The sequence below is a fragment of the Amia ocellicauda genome, chromosome 21 (assembly GCF_036373705.1).
Source record: "Amia ocellicauda isolate fAmiCal2 chromosome 21, fAmiCal2.hap1, whole genome shotgun sequence".
NCBI classification, from domain to species: domain Eukaryota; kingdom Metazoa; phylum Chordata; class Actinopteri; order Amiiformes; family Amiidae; genus Amia; species Amia ocellicauda.
In genome coordinates, this window is record NC_089870.1 from 13,911,166 (window position 1) to 13,935,399 (window position 24,234).

General features: G+C 37.7%; 1 protein-coding gene across 1 annotated transcript; it reads left to right on the forward strand.

Annotated features, from left to right (window-relative positions):
• The first annotated feature begins 361 nt into the window (after positions 1 to 361).
• dlk1 (delta like non-canonical Notch ligand 1) lies at positions 362 to 6,633 on the forward strand. The gene is made up of 6 exons (XM_066694616.1): positions 362 to 569; positions 989 to 1,097; positions 1,327 to 1,390; positions 2,054 to 2,184; positions 2,482 to 2,623; positions 3,303 to 6,633. The coding sequence occupies exons 2-6, from the start codon at positions 1,025 to 1,027 to the stop codon at positions 4,042 to 4,044; spliced, it is 1,152 nt and encodes a 383-aa protein (XP_066550713.1). The 5' UTR covers positions 362 to 569; positions 989 to 1,024; the 3' UTR covers positions 4,045 to 6,633.
• The last annotated feature ends 17,601 nt before the right edge of the window (positions 6,634 to 24,234 follow it).

Genomic DNA, 24,234 nt, shown 5'->3' on the forward strand with positions numbered 1-24,234 from the left:
TGTCTCTATGGGTTAATGGACCACAAACAAACAGCTTGGTTAGATTTTCAGGGTGATGTTATTCTTCCATATCGACATAAACATATAAATGAAAAGAATAATTTGCGAATGCATATAGGTTTCCACTCCATAAAGCGCGATTTTTCAGAATAAACGTTGTTACATCACCAATATGCCATTTGATGTCAATTTGAAGCCCGTCGTTTTCTGAAAGCAGCTCCCAACCATAGTTTTATTTTGCCGGTGGCGCGGCGAGGTGCTCTAATGAACCCTGCTTTACTCTCGGCGCGGCCCTGCTGCGCATGCGTTCAGGAGCTTGAAATGCTGGACAGCTCCTTTTCTAAATCAGTTTGGTAGGAGAGGCGTGAAACAGCCCGTCTGCAGAGCCGGAGTGCAGATGTATTCAGAAAAATACAAACTTAAAGGAACTAATGCGTGCACTAGGCGGTCTGTGTTTACCTGAAAAATGACCAAACATGACTTCATGACCATGGCATGACACTGATATTGATTCCGAGAGAAAATACAAATTCCACACCGAAAGAAGAGGGAAGCAAGGGGTCGGACAGGTAACGTGAGATAATGTAATTGGGGAAAACTGTAAGTTGCTATACTTAATTGAATCTGTGCAGGTGGAGAAGGTGATGGATAAATACTGTACATGTGTAACATTTTGATTAGGCTTTAGACAGATAGATAGACAGAGAGACAGATAGATGGGTAGATTCATGCTCAGATATATTGAAAATGTCCTTCCAAATTTGAAAGTTATTATCATCCAATATATGGAAACGTGCTTCACAGATGTTAACTTTCTGGGACTGACCTGTAGTGAAACTGAAGCGCAGGCTGTCCGGGACGCCGTCCTGCCGAAACATGTTTTGCAAATCTCACCCTGGGGGCTCAGAAAGAGCAACAGTTCCGCCAGGCAATCAGTCTCTTGAATTAGTCTCCACTTGACTAACCTGACTATTGCTTGTCTCGCAAGGATAATGCGCATCTGAGTCGAGAGCAGAGGCTCGGGATGGATGGTTGTGGTCTCCACTCGCTGACTGCAGCCTGCGTTTTGTTCTTTCTCATTATCGGGACTAGCGATGGTAAGTCGTTTTAACCAGTTTTGGAATAAGGAGGGCTAATTGTATTTATTGGCCATGATAATGATTTGTACTATAAGCCAAGCATCTTTCTCTGTAATGATGTGGGGCGAATGTTTTATAAATGTATTATCGTTACTATGTATCACTTAATCTTCAAGGGTTATCTTGTTTACTTGTACTTACATTTTCCAATGAATGAATCAATAAACCGTTTAAAATATCTTTCCAGGTACCGAATGCAGTGCTGGATGCAACGCAGAAAACGGATTTTGTGAGAAACCTGGGGAGTGCAGGTACGGGGATATTTTACCGAATTATACCATTCCTGAAATAAGCTTGTAAAAAACAAAAAAAACTAATTAACAAACAATCAAAAAGAAAAATAGAAAACGTGCAATTGTCTAAAACACTATTTTCACGTATATTTGTATTTTCTAAAATTTTGGTTTTATTTTATTTTGTATAATATAGCTGATGGAATTCCTTCCCACATTCTTGGAGGTGCTAAAGCCATGTGGGGTCTGATAATCCACAGGCAACCTTCAGACAGAGTGTGTAAATCTAAAATGTAACTTCTAGTCAGTTGAGGAATGCAGTAAGGAGCATTATTCTCTTCTTTGCAATGTTCCTACTAGCCAGAGCAGCAATGGTGGTTTGCCATCAAAATTATAGTCAATTTGTTTTTGTAATTTTTTTTCGAATTTTAAGAAGGATTGAGAAGAATAATTAAATTAATGTCCCCATAAAGGTGTGAATACTATTATATTAAAATAATCAAATGTATAAATATGCGCTATCTGTCTGTTACGTATACGTTAGATGCTTTTTTGAGAAAGGTATGTAGACAGACTGACATGCAAACGGGACAGATAGCTCTGGTCGTTCTGTAACAGTGTAAAGTGAGATTATAAATGCACTATTCTGAAGGTGCTATTAATATGGGTGGTTGTTTTCAGATGCAAACCTGGTTGGCAGGGTCTGACCTGTAGCGAGTGTGTTTCCTATCCCGGCTGTTTACACGGGACGTGCCAGACAGCTTGGCAGTGCATCTGCGACGAAGGATGGGTGGGGAGCCATTGTGACATAGGTAAATTCTGCTCGTTTTATGAGCTTTCCATAACGGGCACAGTCAAATCAATCAATCAATCGATCAGTTAGAGTAAATATAATAATCAATTATTAATATAATAATCAATGCATACTTATGCAAATTCCGAATAAAAAAAGACAACGGATAAATATGTGTATAAAACAATTACGTACTAGTACAATATAAATAATACGATACATAACATATGTAATTAAATAATTCGTAATTATATAGATATCATTACTCTAAGTAACAAGAAGAGTAATTCACTTTTCCTCCCCATGTTTGAGGAAGATATCCACGCGTGTACTGCACAGCCCTGCTCCAATAACTCCACCTGTATCGAAACCGGCGACGGAGGATACATCTGCGTGTGTGCGCAGGGCTACACGGGGGAAAACTGTCACCTCAAAACGGGACCCTGCTTCACCAATGGGTAAGCGTCATCGCCTCCTCTCCATCTCCATCTCCATCTCATCCTGAGGTGCAAAGCATGCCCCAGTTGGAGAGACTAAATGGATTCTGGCAAACAAATCCTACTGCATCTCAAAGCAAATCATGTATTTTGCATACAGTACAGATAGGATGATAGAACTAACGCAATCCATGATCTACTATCCATATTTCTGAATGATTAAAACAATTGAGAACATTTGGATAACAGAAGCTTTGAAATCTTTGTTCAACATACTTTAATAATTGTAAATACACATTAAAAAATCTGTCATAGCTAAGGGAATCTTGGTTGTCTTTCAAAAATAAATCTTTAATAATCTGCTCATGTACAATCATCATTGGATTGGATCATTGTGCACAGGATTTATTTTGTAGTGACTTGACTTGTAGTGACAGTTAACATCAATATGAATAGACAAGTCAGTCTTTGGTAAACTAGACACCCAATGAATAGACAAACTTCATGCACAAAATCTAAACTAAAACAGCTAAAACATCAAGTGCCATTTAGTTCCCCTGAGTGTTCAATAAGTTATACATTTTGGTGAATGGCTAAGACAAAGTCAATACAAAAATAGTCACAACAACTAAGTATTAATCATAACATTTGCTAACTATTAGCTTACAGCATGACCAATGTTTTCTCATCTGTCATCTAGGTCTCCGTGCCAAAATGGCGGAACGTGCGAGGATGACAATGGGGCTGCAACCCGCTCTTCCTGTGTGTGCCCCCCTGGTTTCAATGGCGATTTCTGTGAAATTGATTTAGATGACTGTGAACCTAACCCATGTGTGAATGGGGGGACCTGTGTGGATCATGGACCCAACTACAGTTGTCTTTGTCCCGGGAGGTTCTCTGGCAAAAACTGCAACGACACTCTGGTGCCTTGTGTCAGTAATCCTTGTGAAAACGGAGGAACCTGCCTCAAGCACAGAGACGGAGAATTTCAGTGCTACTGCAAACCAGGCTTTACAGGGAAAACATGCAGCTCCCACAAGATCAGAAACCCCAGACCCTCAGACCAAGAAACCAGCCACTCTCAGCACTACAGCTTGCCATCTCACGTGTTCCACAAGATGATGCATCATCAAGATCGAGAGGTCCTGAAGATCACGATGAAGGAAAGTGTCCACAGCTCCAATACCCTCATCAACAAAAGTCAAGTCATTTGTTTCATTGTGCTTGGCTTACTGACCTGTTTGGTTGTCCTAGGCACAACTGGCATTGTTTTCTTCAACAAATGTGAAATGTGGCTGGCGAATGCAAAATACAGCCAGCTTGTGCGAAAGCAGAGGAATCTTTTCTTAAAAACCAACAACGGAGAAGACCACTCAGTGAAAATCATCCTGCCAGAGAAAATTAAATTGACCAACTATGGAAAACACTACACTTCAATCTGAACTCTCCATCTTGATCTGCTGTCCCCATAACATACTTCTAAAACATGTAAATAATTTAGAATTCCACAGACACAAACGCACCTTTACAAAACACAAGACTTTCACACAAGATTTTCACACCATTGTCAATTTGCAAGGCTATCTAAGACTTGAGATACAATTGCATTGTTTAACCATGATAATAAAATAATGCCACATCTGACTTTAATACTCCTAACTATTATGAAACTGGACTGATATGTACAAAGAAAACTGTCAAAACTGAAGTCCTTTACTATACTTTATTTAGCTGAAGCAAAGTATTGGTTCATCTACTCATCTACTGCTTTGTATGCCTTTATATCCAGCTCCTTCATCATCCAATGGGATTTGATTAGATCATTATGGCAAACAGAAACCATAAATCACAGATGTAATAAATTGAAAGAGCCAGAGTGGTGTAACCCTGGTTTTAGTACTTTTCTGGGATTTAAAAAACAATGACAATTGTAGTGAAGACATACTTGTCTGTGACATTCCTTAGACAGTTCTGAATTAAGCTGTACCATTAGTCTCTCTGTGTTTCTAGTTTTAGGAGAAATAGTGAAAGTGTTGGCTATATTGTGAATGTTTAAAATTAAGTGTTTTAGAAATGTAGGTCTATAGTCACAAATTCAGTCACAAATTATAAATCCCATTAGCTGATGGCAGCTGTATGTTTGCCAGTAGCTTTTCTAGCTTCCAGCTAATTGTAACCTGCCATCAAATACTGGGAATTGTAGATTGTGATTGGCGGTTTTTAATTTAATCTGGGTTTTGTAGAGCAATCCGAAGTACCACTTCAATCAGTATTTTACATCAAATTCTGCCAGTGTTACTTGATGAGCATGAACTGAGACAACAAACTGAAGTGTTGTTATGGTCTGAAGTGGTCTGAAAGATAGCCTCTAAGAGATGCCCTGACTATTTCCCAGGCCGAGATGATTCAGACCTGTAAGGCTTTGAAATGCGCCAAAGTGAACCTAGTGATAAAATTGTGAGATTAAAGTAAAAGCCATTTCTCTGCAGTTGTCATACAACAATCTGCAATGGATAATAACTAAGTGATATGATGTCACTGCACTAGCGATCAATGTGAAGTCCCTTTCCTTCTGTCTTTTGGCAATAGACATTTCTTCCAAAGGGTACAATTGGATGCATACTGTACTACAGTCTACCAAAACGTTAATTTCCTAACGTGTTCTTCCAGAGTTTTACATTTTCTTACTTGGGTAGCACTAATGAACATGTAGTAAAGATCTAACCCCTGCAATCATTCTGTTAATAAGAGTAATCAGAGAAAAGGCACTATGTGGTCATTCAACAACTCTCATGAGAGGCATTACATGAAAAAATGGCATTTGATAACAATGCACTGATCACCATAATTATAGGCCTAATAGTCTCTTTTTATCTTTTATTTATTTTGAATCTTCTTGATTCTTGACTTAAGTGATGTGCATTTTGCAGTCAAACCCCTTAATGGCTTTTGTTGAACTTACAGGAGTTTATGTATTTGATGGTTAACACTGTAAATATATGACAGGTTAAAAAAATCGCAGTATTTGATGATGGATTGTATAAGAAACTAGGAAGGCTGCCAACACAATAAAGCATAAGTATTGTGCTGTGGCCTAGACCTCTCTGTGCAGAACAGCATTTTCTGGTGTGATACTAATGAAGAACAGCACCAGATATCAAAGTTAAAGACAAATGGTGGTAGATTCCACTGTGCCTAATGTATTAATAGAACTACTAAGTTACACAGTTTCTAAACATACTGCAATTTACAGACTTTAAATTATGGGGAAATTATTTTTACTCTTTGTCATTAATTTTACCTGCAAAGTAAATTCAACAAATGGTGATTTTCAAAGCTTTTTTCTTTAGAGCAAAATATTATACAAGTTTTCTGAAAGTAGCTGTAAAAAGATGCTAATTGAACGATATAAAATCACAGAGATTGGTAAAATGCAGTGCAACAAAAGACTTTGGAAGTTAAACTGTATTTACTTGTATATAACTCTGAGATTTGTACTTAAGATCAGTTAATGGTAATACACTATGTATAATCAACATATGAAAATATATCTACATTTGTATTTACATCAACATCTATAGGACATTTCACAAAATGCTAATAATGTTAAATTTACCAAAATATGTCATATAGTATTATAGTGCAATGAAATTCCTTTATCTATTGGTCATATACTGTATTGAAAATCATAATGTAATGGCAAGAGATTAAATCCTGAACATCTAGAGGTTATTTAGGATAAAGGCTGAGCCAACAGAATAATAACCAGGGAAGACAAGGACTGTTTGGAAATCACTGAGCCAAGAAGACACTTCCAGTTAAAATATACAGTATTAGAGACAAGGCTGCCTTTTCCTCTGTGTAATTCATTTTCCTCTTATTTTTCATATTACTATAAATGCTCAATCATAGGAATTTTCATCTGCCTTGAAATTCATGGCAACATGATGGATCATCCATTAAGGGGTTTGATGCATCAAACTGTATTGTGTATAATGTAAAGAAAGATAATAAAGCGCTGTTTAATGTCACTATAGTGAGTACTGAATTTAATTATTTTAATATAAATACTGGTTTGCCCATGCAAATATTAAATTGCCTCCAGCCATAACCTATTTGTGTAGACTGTAACAAAATGGTCTGCCATGCAACACGGGTGTTTATTGCAATGGTCCTATAGTAGACAATAGTCACATCAGCACCACAGGTCCAGTGAGCAAATTAAACAGTGGTAGCAATTTAAGGGATGGTTTCAGCATTTTAAACAGCATACCTTTCACAGCTTGCTGAGACTGGTAAAGTTAAAGCTAGCAGTACCCCTTTAAGGAGAAATCTGCTGAACAATTACATGAGCAATTGCAGGAACACAACTTAAACAGCTGATGCAACATGTGGAGAATATAATGCTATATTTTTCAGAATCCCACATCACTGTCTTTTCCCCATATTAGTATTTTCTTCAATTCTATGAATATACAGAAAACATCATAATGCTTCTATTTTTTATCTGCTTAAAATTACATTTGACATTTTAAAAGCATTTGCGCTACATGTGTTAAATTGTGCATGAAAAAGAACACTAGCCTTTAATGAGTGTTAATAAGTCCTGGAATGTATTGCTGGCTTAATAAAATCCATTGAGGAAACATTCATATTTTTATCCAGCTAATGCTGGCCTCTTATCAAAATAATAATAATAATAATAATAATAATAATAATAATAATAATAATAATAATAATAATAATAATGTATCATTTCACATATATTTAAAAAATACTTCATAAAACTTATTATGAGAAGGCATATTTTTCCCATACTTGCTTCCTCTAAAAAGGTTGTATAGTCCAGGTATATAGAATATATAAAGCACATAATTACATGTTATTAATGTTTTATGTCACTGTTTAAACTCCTGTTATTCATACCCTCCTTGCATAGGCTGACTTAATAGAGTCATTGTAAAATTTGTGCACAATGGTACAATGGTCAGTGAAAGCCATGTTTTCAGGTGATTAAGGGATTCACATTTAAGAAACAGTAGAATCACTGAGGCTCTGAGGCTAATCAATCTTAGGTCATCTGAGGCTATCTCTGTTCATTTCAAAATGCTCTCATTTTACAGTACGGGTCTGATAATAAAGGCAGTGAGGGACAATTAAGACTGAACATGGTTCAGTCCTCAGCGGCATAATTTAATCCTGGTTTATTGAGGGAACAGATTGAAATTAGTTTATATGAGGCAGCATGGAGATTTTTCAAGGACACTGGTTAAGATTGCACATTCTCAGAGCATGTTCAGTTATACAATACACTTTCCATCTGTCCTTCATTACCAGTTCAGTCAAGATTTCTTAGTGCATCCCTATGCACATCTGTTCAAATTAAAAACAATAATGAGCCACCTTAGAGAAAATAGTAACCTACTGGAATAAAAATAATCAAATATTACACTGTGAATGTTATTTCCATCGGTGCCCATAGAGTGAAGAGAAGAGAACATTGATTTAGCCATCAAAACCCACAAACATATTTGCTCTCAAATAATGCCAGATTTTGTGAGATTGTTCAAAAATATGCGCATTACAGTCATGCAGTCATGTAGTCACTATGGGAAGTGGAACAGTGTCTATCGGTGTGATTGCAGAGAGGGAGAGAGAAAATAATGCAGCTTCTGAAATATGAGATATGTTCCTCAATGAATGGCCTTTGCCACCATCTCCTGGCAGGAATTGAGAACTCTCTGTGAAATTAAGCAAAGCGATCGTTCAGGCAGGAAACTCACATGTTCAACCACAAAATGAACAAGCCCATTGGCTACCACAGAATAACACTCAATAAATGGCAAGGCCAGCATATTTAAACCACATCCCCAGCCTCCACCTGCATCCTAGCCCTCCTCACAAGGGGGGACAGCCAGCTGTGCTGCCCCCTACCCTCTGCTTGATGCTAGTCAGGTATGCAAATGTTACCCAAAGACCTGCAAACAAATTACTCCTTGAATGTGAGACCAAAGTAAAAAGTCTAAATAAAATAAAATCACATTGTCAATTTCACGTTATTAGTTATTAGTTGTCCTGATTGAATTCTACTTCCAACCCAAATAACTATAACACTACTGTCTGTTGATTGCTCTTTTTACATTTTACATTCAGTACTGACCTTTTTGCATTTACTATTGCATCATTGGGCACATAATGTGTTCGATGCACTGTGTGTTCTGACACCTTTCTATCAGAACCAGCATTAACTTTTTCAACAATCTGAGCTACAGTAGCTCGTCTGTTGGATCGGACCACACGGGCCAGCCTTCGCTCCCCACGTGCATCAATGAGCCTTGGCCACCCATGACCCTGTCGCCGGTTCACCGCTTTTCCTCCCTTGGACCACTTTTGATAGGTACTGACCACTGCAGACCGGGAACACCCCACAAGAGCTGCAGTTTTGGAGATGCTCTGACCCAGTTGTCTAGCCATCACAATTTGGCCCTTGTCAAAGTCGCTCTGATCCTTACGCTTGCCCATTTTTCCTGCTTCTAACACATCAACTTTGAGGACAAAATGTTCACTTGCTGCCTAATATATCCCACCCACTGACAGGTGCCATGATAACGAGATTATCAGTGTTATTCACTTCACCTGTCAGTGCTCATAATGTTATGGCTGATCCGTGTATATATATATATATATATATATATATATATATATATATATATATATATATATATACTGAACAGAACAATAAACTGAACATGCAACAGTTTCAAAGATTTTATTGAGTAACAGTTCATATAAGAAAACCAGTCAATTGAAATAAATTAGGGAATCTATGGATTTCAAATCTCAAGTTTTGTCCACCAGGGCTACAGTCAGGTCTAGACCCTGGTGAGGATGACAAGCAAGTGGATGAGCTTCCCTGAGACGGTTTCAGACAGTTTGTACAGAAATTCTAGGGTTGTGCAAACCCACAGTTTTGTCAGCTGTCCAGGTGGCTGGTCTCAGATGATCCTGCAGGTGAAGAAGCTGTATGTGGAGATCTTGGACTAGCGTGGTCACACATGCTATATGGTACTGCCAAATTCTCGAGATATGGTAGAGAAATGAACTCTGGTGGACATTCCTGCAGTCAGCATGCCAATTTCATGCTCCCTCAAACCTTGAGTATGACAACACTGCACACTTTAGATTGGCCTTTCATTGTCCCCAGCACAGGGTGCACAAAATGTGAGAGAAGTATTTTTGTGCATATGGAAAATTTCTGGGATTGTTAATTCAGGTAAAGAAGAAGAGGATGTATTTATTAAATATAGCACACTTTCACAATTTAATATCTTTAAAAAACAAATAGTTTCATTTTATGTAGGGAAATCTTGATTAAATGTTTTGGCTAAATTGACTGCTATTTGTTTTTATTCCAATAGAGGTCAGCACTTACACATGATTTTTTGGTCATGCTGTAAGCATCAATGTAATTGTAGCACACAACTGCATTAACCCCTAGTGGTCAATGTGACTATGCATTACATTTGACTGCCTGTTTAAAAATAATTTCACCACAATAAAATTCACAAATTTGAATCCCTTTTTATCTTATTGACAGGTACATCTTAACTTTCCATAAGCATAACAGCGCTGTGAATGAAATCCACACGTGGAACCTATTAATAAAAGTAAATTATATAAAGCCATATTATGTCAATTAAAGCAAGCAGAGACCAACGCCCCCAAAAAACAAACAAAGATAAAACAAGTATCATATTAACTTAGCTATTGATTTTATATCACCTTTCTATCACTTACGTCAATTACTTTTGTGTGTAGTTGTTGTTTGGGATGCTGTTGGGATTCAGCTGGATTATGTCAAGACATCAGGTTTGGTTTTAATAAGGACTTGAATCATACCATGAGGAGAATATACCCTCTGCATTAAAAAGACCATTAAAAGGAACACAACATTATTGGACTTGTTAAAGGATTTGGACAAGTACCACCCCAGCCTATACTGCATCTGGTTGAAGTAGAAAATGTCTTCATTTGTCTGACTTTAATAATGCTCCAGCATTTGATTCAATCACTGTACACGTGTCATTCCAGGATTTACAGAAAGATATAATTGTGTTGTCAGTCTGACGCAAAACTGCATTGAGAGAAAATGCAATTTTTGTTGCGTTAACAAGGATAATATGATTCACCGTAGCCTACTAAACTTTTCAACCTTGTGGACATTTCCAACATCTGTGCCAGTTTTGTCTGTCTTTTTCTTTCCCTTTTTTTGGCTCAGGCAGATTCATACCACATGACTACATCAATAACACATTACAAGTCAAGAATTACATTGGGGGGAAAAGAAATAGCAATATATTTCTGACAACTCACTTTGTATTGACTAAATGTCAAACTTCCTTTAACAATGGGATTCTATTCAAGAACAATATTTAATGGACTGTGAAAAACAGGCTTCCAAAATTCCTCCTTTTACCGACAAGCAAAAACATTTGAAAATGTAATGATACATATCTTTCTTAGGTATTTGGCAATGTGAATAACAACATCATCAGATTTCCAAATTTTTAAACTACATTTTCCACTTGGCTGAACCTAGAAGTTTCCAGTGCACCCTGTTTAAGAGGCTGGTGACATCCCAATCATGAGGAAAGAATTTGCATTTGCTTTGCTGAACTTGTTGTAAACATGCCTCGTGTTGCAATATTTAATCAGCACTGGTACCTTTATTACAGCAATAACCAGTCTGTGCTCTTTCCATTTTGGTAATATCAGTCTTCCACAACACTACTTTGTCAATACTTTCTTATGGATTTTTTTTATGTTACGTTTTTTATTGATGTTTAGAAGTTGCTGGACAGAGGGTCAATTTATGGTGACCTTTTTGAGACGTCATTGTCAGACTGAATCTGGCCCTTGAAAATGTTTATTGGGGTTAAACAAAGGCATAGTACATTGTCCTGAAGTCACAGTGCAATTGTAGTAAATCATTTTAGGGATTGGTAAACCAGTAAACAAATAGTAGGAAACCACAACAAAGCACAGCAAATGCATGGTATAATCTTGTTAAAAACATGGGGGAATAGAAATCCCCAGCGCTAATTTACTGTAATAAACTACCATAAGGGAATTTAGCATTTAGTATTAAGCCATCACATGGTTGTAATGAGTCAGACACTTAACAGGGGTGGATTCAAGTACATACTCAACCAGAAGGAAGGCAAAGGCAAAAGTACAAAGGGGAGATCCAAAAATCGTAGTCAAGAACAGTCCAGAGATAAAATGATTGGGCACTCAGGCAGAACAAAGAGATCCAAAGGGGAGGTCGTGAGAAGAAATCGAGAGGTCAGGAATACTATCACTAATGGTCAGGCAATATGGGAATGCTTAGAAGTGACTCTGGTAAGAGGGCAGAGTGGAGACAGAGGAGCTGGTAGGGAGAGGTAGAACCAATGAGTGCAGAGGGTTATTGGGACAAGTGTACATGGAGATGTGGCATGTTAATTGGATAATTGTATTCAGGTGATGAGGATGACCTCAAGTCTTGAACAGGGGAAGTGCAGAGAGCAGGCCTGACAATGGTGTTAATATTTTCACTGTACAGCTATGAATTAGTCCCATCAGATGTTGCTATTATGATTGTTGTTGTTGTATATGTTTTGCAACTGTCTTAAAACTTTGCATTATGTTTGTCTTCTGGGTACATCCACACATAGACCTTTAATACACTGCTCCAAAAAAGTAAGGGAACACATAATCATCACAGTATAACACCAAGTCAATTCAGGGATATCAATCTGTTCAGTTAGGAAGCCTAAGTGATTGTAAATCAATGTGACCTGTTTTGGTGCAAATGAAAGTGACAACAGGTACAGTGGAGAGGCAACAGCAAGACAACCCCCAAAAAGGGAATGGTTTTGCAGGTGGTGACCACAGACAATTGCTCTCTCCTTATCGTTCCTGACCGATTCTTCTCTAATTTTGTGTTTTGCTCGTGTCCTTGTCACTACTGGTAGCATGAGGCGATACCTGCAGCCCATTCAGGTTGCACAGGTAGTCCATCTCCTCCAGGATGGCACATCCATACGTGCCATCGCAAGAAGGTTTGCTGTGTCTCCCAGTACAGTCTCAAGAGCATGGAGGAGATACCAAGAGATGGGCCGTTACACGAGGAGAGCTGGACAGGGTGGTAGAAGGGCATCAACCCAGCAGCAGGACCGGTACAGTGAGGGAGAAAAGTATTTGATCCCCCACTGATTTTGTACGTTTGCCCACTGACAAATAAATGATCAGTCTATAATTTTAATGGTAGGTGTATTTTTACTGATATTTTTTATTGAGAGACAGAATAACAACATAAAAATCCAGAAAAACGCATTTCAAAAAAGTTATAAATTGATTTGCATGTTAATGAGGGAAATAAGTATTTGATCCCCTATCAATCAGCAAGACTTCTGGCTCCCAGGTGTCTTTTATACAGGTAACGATCTGAGATTAGGAGCACTCTCTTAAAGGGAGTGCTCCTAATCTCAGCTCGTTACCTGTATAAAAGACACCTGTCCACAGAAGCAATCAATCAATCAGATTCCAAACTCTCCACCATGGCCAAGATCAAAGAGCTGTCCAAGGATGTCAGGGACAAGATTGTAGACCTACACAAGGCTGGAATGGGCTACAAGACCATTGCCAAGCAGCTTGGTGAGAAGGTGACAACAGTTGGTGCGATTATTCACAAATGGAAGAAACACAAAATAACTGTCAGTCTCCCTCGGTCTGGGGCTCCATGCAAGATCTCACCTCGTGGAGTTTCAATGATCATGAGAACGATGAGGAATCAGCTCAGAACTACACGGGAGGATCTTGTTAATGATCTCAAGGCAGCTGGGACCATAGTCACCAAGAAAACAATTGGTAACACACTATGCCGTGAAGGACTGAAATCCTGCAGTGCCCGCAAGGTCCCCCTGCTCAAGAAAGCACATGTACAGGCCCGTCTGAAGTTTGCCAATGAACATCTGAATGATTCAGAGGAGAACTGGGTGAAAGTGTTGTGGTCAGATGAGACCAAAATCGAGCTCTTTGGCATCAACTCAACTCGCTGTGTTTGGAGGAGGAGGAATGACCCCAAGAACACCATCCCCACCATCAAACATGGAGGTGGAAACATTATGCTTTGGGGGTGTTTTTCTGCTAAGGGGACAGGACAACTGCACCGCATCAAAGGGACGATGGACGGGGCCATGTACCATCAAATGGGTGAGAACCTCCTTCCCTCAGCCAGGGCATTGAAAATGGGTCGTGGATGGGTATTCCAGCATGACAATGACCCAAAACACACAGCCAAGGCAACAAAGGAGTGGCTCAAGAAGAAGCACATTAAGGCCCTGGAGTGGCCTAGCCAGTCTCCAGACCTGAATCCCATAGAAAATCTGTGGAGGGAGCTGAAGGTTCGAGTTGCCAAACGTCAGCCTTGAAACCTTAATGACTTGGAGAAGATCTGCAAAGAGGAGTGGGACAAAATCCCTCCTGAGATGTGTGCAAACCTGGTGGCCAACTACAAGAAACGTCTGACCTCTGTGATTGCCAACAAGGGTTTTGCCACCAAGTACTAAGTCGAAGGGGTCAAATACTTATTTCCCTCATTAACATGCAAATCAATTTATAACTTTTTTGAAATGCGTTTTTCTGGATTTTTTTTTTGTTATTCTGTCAAAATACACCTACCATTAAAATTATAGACTGATCATTTCTTTGTCAGTGGGCAAACGTACAAAATCAGCAGGGGATCAAATACTTTTTTCCCTCACTGTATTTGCTCCTTTGTGAGAGGAGGAACAGGAGGAGCACTGCACCTACAAAATGACCTCCAGCGGGCTACTGTTGTGCATGTTTCTCCCCAAACTGTCAGAAACAGACTCCATGAGGGTGGCATGAGGGCCCGATGTCCTCTAGTGGGACCTGTGCTCACAGCCCAGCACCGTGCACCTCGATTGGCATTCGCCAGAGAACACCAGAATTGGCAGGTCCATCATAGGCGCCCCGTTCTCTTCACAGATGAGAGCAGGTTCACACTGAGCACATGTGACAGACGTGAAAGAGTCTGGAGATGCCATGGTGAACGTTATGCTGCCTGCAACATCATCCAGCATGACCGGTTTGGCAGTGGGTCAGTGATGGTCTGGGGAGGCATATCCTTGGAGGGTCGCACAGACCTCCACATGATAGCCAATGGTACCCTGACTGCTGTTAGGTACCGGGATGAAATCCTCAGACCCATTGTCAGACCTTACGCTGGTGCAGTGGGCCCTGGGTTCCTCCTGGTGCAGGACAATGCCCGGCCTCATGCGGCCAGAGTGTGTAGGCAGTTCCTGGATGACAAAGGCATTGATGCCATTGACTGGCACTCACATTCCCCACACCTGAATCCAATTGAAAACCTTTGGGACATTATGTATCAGTGCATCTGACAAGTAGCACCACAGACTGTCCAGGAGCTCACTGATGCCCCAGGACATCATCCGGCGTCTCATCAGGAGCTTGCCCAGACGTTGTCGGAAGAGCATACAGGCATGTGGGGGACATACACACTACTGAGTCACATTATGAGTTGCCGTGATGAAATTCACACAAGTTGGAACAGCCTGTGATTTCAATTGTTTACTTTGATTTTCGGTGGGAGTTTGAATCCAGCCCTCAGTCGGTTGGTGATTTTGGTTTCCATTGACCGTTGTTACGTCATTTTGTTCTCAACAAATTACACAATGTACAGTAAAGATTTTGATCTTTAATATATTTCGTTCATCGAGATCCTATGTTAAGTGTTCCCTTAATTTTTTTGAGCAGTGTACATTGTCAGACCTTTCAGCATTACCGATTTCATAGGAATGCTTTGTAAAGATATAAAGAAGTAAAAGTTGTGGGGTCCAATTGTTCCAGAAAGCAAGTTACTGCTGAGAGATTAACACAGAATATTTGTTAACTAAAGAGATGCATGTGCCAAAAACCTCTGACTTGCTATATGCTCTCTGAATTTAACATCAAGTTCTGAGTTCCAAAAACACATCAAAGAAGACTTTTAACTGACTTAATTGAGGTTTTTACAATCCTGAAGACCAACGACAAAGTGAGCTCTCAGCTTTTGCTTCAGGCTCAAAGTATACTCTGGAAAGAACAGCACATCCCAGAAACCATGATAGGGGAATAAAGCACTTTTGTGGAAAACACTATGAAACCTTGTCCGTGAATCCCAATTTACGAGGCTTAAGATAAGTAACGGCCTTTCATTTCAGATCCTCTGCTCTCAACCGAAATCATCTTGTGAAATGAAGCTGTATATATATATATATATATATATATATATATATATATATATATATATATATATATATAAGTATAAGTATATATAATGTAGAATAGGCTATAGTGGAATGTGGCATGTATTTCATTTTGCTTTTAATACATTGACACAGCACGCCAAGAACTCAAATTATTTCAACAATCTACTTTTTAATAATTTAAACAAACAAAATGGTGAAACAGAGTGAACAATCTATCTACATATGTATTTATATATATATATATATATATATATATATATATATATATATATATATATATATATATATAACAAGATAACACCATGCATTGTAACATCTCCTTTTGCTGTCTGAAGTACAGTACAAGGTCACTTCCTAATTGTTCAGCTCACTGGCTGCTTTTCTAGGGAACTCTTAGCCATTCCAAATTGCTGAGCTGGACTTTGGCAACAAATGCATCACAATACAGATTTAATTCCTTGTATCCAGCTGAATAGCAGCTTGAGAAACGGGTGCTTTACTTTAATGGGCCCTTAGACTGCACTGTTTATGGGCATTCTTGAACAAATGAGAACACCCATGGCCAATTTCTTAACAATGCACCAGTTTTAAAAAACATAATCTAATTAGATATGGGGTGCATTTAACAAATATGTCATTCAAAGTTGCACAACAAAATATGCAATCAACAGTTATCCCCTCTGCTATTAAATAGGTACTTCATAAATCATACACAACCACACAAGCCCCAGCAACAAGAGGCAGCTTTCTTCACTTATCGAGTCGTCCCCTTACTTGACTCAGACATGCACACATTTCAATTAGATAAGACCACAGACTGTTGCCAGCATTAATTACCCCAGCACACAGTTCCTTTCCCAAGACTGATCAGCTCCTTTAGCTGCTTTAAAATTGCGGGGACAAGTAGATCTTTTTAATCTACTTATTATCTACTTAACCAAAACAGAACACGTTTTGCTCATTATTTACAAACATTCTTAATGGAACTAAAAATAGATGTTGATTATTAAAGATGTATGCTTATTTAGCTGTTTCTAAAAATGAAGCATGTATCTGAAATCCAACTGAAATTAGTGGATTTGGAGACTTGCAGTTATTAGTAGCAAAAACCTGAAGGAGTCTTTTGTTCCCCTTAGTAATAAACCCAGCATGTCTTTCCTTATTTAACTACAGCATGTGATTATGCAAGCTTCCAGGAGCTATATAATCTGAGTCTGTTAACAAGGAACCCCACTTCTTAACAGCATAAAAAAAGTATTTTGAATCCATAAAAAAATGTCACAGCAGTTACACTTTGCAGAGCATTTACAGTATACAGTAATCAATTAAAGTATCTCCCCCTTCCTACACAAACACTGCTTAACAAATAATACAGGTAACTTAATAAAAGTCAGGTTGGGTGTTACATTTAATAATAAGAGTTATAAATCAGAGTTATTGTAATAATATGATACAGTGTCATAGTTATTACAATTATACCCCCGCAGACCTCTTTTTCATGCATAGACAACATTATTCACACAATTGCATGGTGTATCTCTATAAATAATGGTTATCATGATCATTAACCTACTAATTACCCAATTTACTGTCATATAGTGACAAGTTTATGGAAAGCAAAAGAACAAACACAAGGACAGTGTATTTGTGCACATATCCACAGAGGTACAGCAAATAAATGAGCAGCATATGCTAAGGGGTACTGTACACAAAAAAAAAAAATGAACAAAACAAAATAAATTTGTAAGAAAATGATACTTTGTTCATGACATCCATAAAAAAGCTCAGAGCCGGGATCTGCCAGGCTGGCATCTTCATCTTTTCATTCCAGCTGAGCTCTGAATTACTTAAATTTGCTTAATTACTACAAGTAAAGCTGTTTTCCAGATATCTACTTGTTGGCTATTAAAAGCTACCCAAGAGACCTCTTGTACTATTGGCCTCCAGGCCCTAGGCTGGTAGACCCCTGTCCTACGCTGGTAGACCCCTATCCTAGGCTAGTAGACCCCTGCCCTGGGTTAAAGAATGCCAGAGTGATTTGGCAGCATAGAGGACATCAATAAAAGGCTCAGTAAAATTTAAGTTACCTAACAAAGCTGGTGTAATTGAAAAATGTATCGTGGTACATTTCTGGAAAATGGTACATGCATAAAGACACCTTTCAGTTAAACACCTTGACTAAATACTTAAATTGATATAGGCCCTATTCATCGTGTCTAAGATTGCTCCTGTTTGGCCCTGCAGTATGGATATCCAGGTGTTCTCAGGCTTTGTGTTTGCTTTCATGGTTTGCTGGAGAATAAAATTAAAATAATTGAAATAAGGAATGTGAAATAAGAAGAATGTTCATAGTGGACATCCTGAAACTGACTCTAATAAAGAAAAGCATATACATATGTGTGTGTAGGTGTGTGTGTGTGTGTGTGTGTGTGTGTGTGTGTGTATTGACTTGTGTAGGACATTCAATGTATAACTGCCACATAAACATCTTGCCATGTGAAACAGTGTACACAACACAATGTGATATATTAAGCAGCTACCACTGTCCCGTGACTTTTCATCATAATCGCTTGCAATAGAACTTTACATGCTTGCAAAACAAACCTCTCAGCATTAGGTTTAGGTTTAATGCTTAAGAATTTGTGCAGAAATACTTTTCTAATGAGCTTTACCTTTATTTTTGGAACCTGTGTGTTTTTATTTGTTTTTTTTAAACTGTGGTAGATAAAGTATGTAAATATATATAAATAATTTCATATAATAATAAAACCAATCTAATTTGAAAAATACATAAAAATGTAAAATGCACACTATTCGTAAAAATACCTGACATAATCATCTTGCTGAAAAGCCCAATTAAATTAATAATATTCCCATAGCATAATTATGATTAGTATGCAATTTTCAGTAGAACTTGATACAGACCATTGCACATGAACTAACTGAGTTAGTGCACTCATTAAAATTAGAGAAAAATAAAATTCACAAATGTGTTAATTGAATACGAGCTGAAAATGGATAATAGCAAACAAATAATCTATTTATAGCTACGAAAGACAACCCAAGTGAATTTTGAATAATGCACCAAACAAGTTTTAGTATTCTGCTTTAATTTACCTTCTTGACAAAATATTCAATATATACTCCATATAGACAATTTAATTTGGAACTTCAGTTTCTGGGTTTTCAATATCTCGACCATTTCTTCCACAGTTGAATGCACTGAACGTTCTGGTCCATCAGATGGCAGGCTGTCACAGCAACTGCAAACTGACTTTTACCAGCACAGGCTACTATTCAATGCCTGTTCTTATTTATCCTTCTGAGTGCTGGTATCCATTTTAAAGAGTTATTCAAACTCGTTACATTATACTTGCTAACTGAACCTTCATTGGTTAGACAACATATTTAGTTTTTTAAATGAAGTAATAAAAAGAGATAGATACTTGAGTTTATTTAAGTTGGCTAGACACAGCTTCAGATAATTCATTGTGACCGCTTTCAGTTAAGAAATGTTTGTATATGCACCGTACAAGTATGCCAATATATAATATTTAGTATCCATGAATACATTTTTGTAATAAAAAAGACAATGCATAAAATACTGCAGAATGTACACAATTGCTGGAATGTGTTCTGCCAAAATACTAATTGCTTTTTACTGGAGCACTTTGTGACTCCATTATATTTGTATAGCATTTTTCCCTAATTAGAGTTGTAGCTTAAAAAGACAAGGTAATTACATCTTTACAAGAGTTTGACTGGTCGATATGAGGATGGGATAATTCTGGAATTTTAGTTATAGTATAGAAACTGAATTGGAATTGCTATGTTTAAATAACTGAAATTCTGTTTAAATTATGGTGCATTCAGTGGTTTGGGGGATAACAAAACACACAGATTTAACTAATTTTCATACCAACATTAATTTTATTGAATGTGATAAATGTATCTTTAACATATAGTCGATATATTCATTATGAAGTACTCAAATACGTAAGTCTTACACTGGCAAAGCTTGCATGGCACTCTGGTAAAGACATCCATGTCTGTCGGAGGATGCTGATCCTTGAACAAAATCCAGATCTACTTTCCTCTCTTAGCCCAACTTGCCTTCAAGTTTTTTCTACATACCTGCCTCATTAACATATTATTATATTTAACTACAACATTTGTATTATTTAACGGATTGGCAATGGAATTAAATGACCCGAACTAGTAGTATCACAGTATGTCAACTGGCTTCAGTAACTAGCTATAATGACATGCAGCTGTTCAAAGTGACATGATCCAAATAGAAAGAAACCAAAAGTAATTTGTAAACTTCCTGACTTCTATGTTTGTGGTTTTCCAATGTATGATGATGTAAATAGGAGGTCAATATTGACTGAAACAATCCATGTGATCATGTAAAGTGTACCAGAAAAATCACCAAGTATTATCTTGATAATTAAATAAATGAAACAAGTCTAAAAATACAATAAGTAAGAAACCTAAATACTTATTCCTAAAATCATACAATTAAGTATAAAGATCCCTCACTCTGCAATTCTGCTTTAAGACAAAGTTAAATAAATAAATAAATAAATAAATAAATAAAATCAATCTTCACCTCCTAAAACTCCCTTCTTGTAAACTACGGCTGTTGTTGAGGTCAACAACATAAAAAACAGCACAGTTTATGTCATGAAGTTACTTTCTATATGGTTTGCAAAGCAGAGAAATGATGACTGAAAAATCTGTATGTACAGTTAGGTCCATAAACATTTGGACAGTGACACAATTGTCATCATTTTGGCTCTGTATGCCACCACAATTGATTTGAAAGGAAACAATCAGTATGTGCTTTAAGTGTAGACTTTCATAATTAATTTGAGGGTAGTTACATCCACATTGGGTGAACAGTGTAGGAATTACACCCATTTTTATATGTGGTCCCCCCAATTTTTGGGACTCAAAAGTACAGCTCTGGAAAAAATTAAGAGACCACCGCAATTTTTTCTTAAATCAGCATCTCTACATGTATGGCACCATTCCATTCATATTTTTATTTGGAATTGGAGAGAAATGTTGTCAGTAGTTTATAGAATAAAACACAATTTTTAATTATACCCAAACACATACCTATAAATAGTAAAACAATAGAAACTGATCAATTTGCAGTAGTCTCTTAATTTTTTCCAGAACTGTATTTGGACAAACTAACATAATCATGAATTAAATTGTGAGTTTCAATACTTGGTTGCAAAACCTTTGTAGTCAATGACTGAAGTCTGTAACCCATAGACATCACCAGATGCTGGGTTTCTTCCTTGGTGATGCTCTGCCAGGCCTGCACTGCAGCTGTCTTTAGTTCCTGCTTGTTCTTGGGGTGTTTTATAGCCCTAAACACTTCAGAATTCATCCTGCTGCTTTTGTCAGCAGTCACATCATCAATAAATACAAGGGAACCAGTTCACTTGGCAGCCATACCTGCCCATGCCATAACATGCTTCACAGATGAGGTGGGATGCTTCGGATCATGAGCAGTTCCTTCCCTTCTCCATACTCTTCTCTTCCCATCATTCTGGTACAAGTTGATCTTTGTCTCATCTGTCCATAGGATGTTGTTCCAGAACTGTACAGGGTTCTTTAGATGTTTTTTGGCAAACTCTAATCAAACTTTAATCTGGTCTTCCTGTTTCCTGTTTCCATCTTGTGGTAAACCCTCCGTATTTACTCTGGTGAAGTCTTCTCTTGACTGTTGACTTTGACACAGATACGCCTACCTCCTGGAGGGTGTTGTGAAGGGGTTTTTCTTCACCAGGGAAAGAATTCTTCTGTCATCCACCACAGTTGTTTTCCGTGGTCTTCCAGGCCTTTTGGTGTTCCTGAGCTCACCAGTGTGTTATTTCTTTAAGAATGTACCAAATATTTTTGCTATCTCTCTGATTGGTTTGTTTTGATTTCTAAGGCAAAACTGAAGGCAAAACACCCCAAGAACAAGCAGGAACTAAAGACAGCTGCAGCTGAAACACAGCATCTGGTGATGTTTATGGGTTGCAGACTTCAGGCAGTCATTGACTGCAAAGAATTTGCAACCAAGAATTGAAATTCACATTTTAATTAATGATTATATTAGTCTGTCCAAATACTTTTGAGCCCCTAAAATAGGGGGGGGCACATATACAAATGGGTGTAATTCCTACACTGTTCACCCAATTTGGATGTAACTACCATCAAATTAAAGATGAAAGTCTACACTTAAAGCACATCTTTGTTTCCTTTCAAATCCATTGTGGTGGTGTACAGAGTCAAAATGATGACAATTGTGTCACTGTCCAAATGTTTATGGACCTAACAGTATGTATGCATGTATCTGTAACAACCAATATGGTTAAATAATTCATTTTGAAGTGCAATATCATACACCAGCGCAAGTGATCCACAACAATTTAAATCAATTTGCAATCAGGGTGAAACAAGAAAGAATAACTGATTGGAATGCTGGGAACCTGGCAAAACAATAGGATGTTTATTCGGTTTTCAACATTTTTCTATACACAGGGAGACCATGTAGAAAACATAAAATAATGACAAACAGATGTTCTGCAGGAACAAAGCAAGCAAGGCCAATGAAAAGAACAAGAAGGCACATAAAAAAAAATCAGGGAGAAATTAATTGGACAAATTTGGTGAAAACTGATTCCAGGAAATTACATGATGAGTAGCTCTGAGCAATAAAGGGTAAAGCAAAATCAGATCCACAGCATTTGGCTTCCTTTATTAAAATGTACAAGAACAGATCGAGTGCTCTGTGCCAAAAATAACAAAACCATGAGTCATTCCAAATATATATGATCAAAGAGGAGTTTTTAAATGGGCAATATTTCATCTCCCACTTGTGTAAAATCAGGAGCAACTATGTAGGAATGTAGTTACCCTGATACACTTTCAAAATAAATTACTGTCAGCTGTACAACCTTACATGTGTTGTAAGCAATGCAAGGTGTAAACAAAACACAGGATCTTGCAAGACATCAGGATTTTTGCCAGTGACAATCCTGTCCCAGTGCAGCATTTTTTGATTTGAATAGATACTGTCAGGCATGCGTTTTCATCAGGTAATCATTCACGGACAGATTTCCCAACCACAGGACAGTGTTCTCATACAAGATATATGCAGTCATGTATATGCTGCACTTACAGAAAACAACCCATGTACCCAACAGCTGTATCAGTTGTTTTGGTGGTGGATACTAGGTTCTGAAACATAACATAACATGTAGGCATAAGCACATTGCAAATACATTTGATCAGATGTGTTTCCCAAATTCAATTCTGTTCCATGTGCAGGCAGTGTACTTAGAAATGAAGTGAAACCAGAGCTACCAATGAGCTTCTACAACTCAAAAACAAAACAAAAACACTGTACCTATTTGATAAGAATTTTAAAGTTCACAGAATGTTATCTATTTCTATCTAAACTCTTTTCCGCTGGCAGGAGTGTAGAACTTATTTGTTTTAATTATTAAACTGCAGCAGAAGTACAAACAGTACTCATTTTGTTTACTGTTATTGTTTGAACCGGGCGGTGCGCTTACATGTTTTATACGAAATCCCTCAGGAAGGGCATGTACCACTGTCATATGACCAAAAACAACTGACACCCAAAAGTAGCAGAATTGCTTAATCTCTTATATTACTACAGCATGACATGTAGTGTAAGCCATTGTTGAGATGCCAGGAGAACAAAAAACAGCGCTAGAAAGAACATTGCAATGGCATGAGCACTGTTTGCAGTGTTAAGAGTACTTGGCAAGCAGCTAGGTAGTGATCGCCAGGTGTTCCTTTTCAGTTCATTTGAGGATCATTTCAAAGGAAGTAAACACACTATAAGTGTGGTCCAGACATCATAAGAAACTCACTGAAGTATATTTCATCAGACACCTGAGAAAAACATTGCAAGAATGATTGGAATAAAAATGATTAACTGTATAGATAAATTCTCCTGCTACCCAAACATGCGTGATGGATGTATTTCCATACATGGCAACCAACATGCATTGTAAGCTACATCTGTCCGACAGTAATTGTATTTTCAAGATTATCATCCATACACACACACACACACACACACACACACATATATATATATATATATGTATTTATACTAAGAATATTGTTTTTGCTTGTTTTTTGTCTTTTCTGTTTTTTTTTACTTTGAAAAATATGTTTATAATAACATGGGATTACGCAATTCTCAATGGAGCACTTCTCTTGAAATGTCTTCACCCTTTTTCCACAAAAATCTGG

Excerpts from the sequence above, each read along its gene's own strand:
- dlk1 (XM_066694616.1), top strand. The coding sequence starts at position 1,025 with ATGGATGGTTGTGGTCTCCACTCGCTGACTGCAGCCTGCGTTTTGTTC. Across the intron at positions 2,185-2,481 it reads GGGGAGCCATTGTGACATAG|ATATCCACGCGTGTACTGCA; the intron begins GTAAATTCTGCT and ends TGTTTGAGGAAG. Across the intron at positions 2,624-3,302 it reads GGACCCTGCTTCACCAATGG|GTCTCCGTGCCAAAATGGCG; the intron begins GTAAGCGTCATC and ends TCTGTCATCTAG.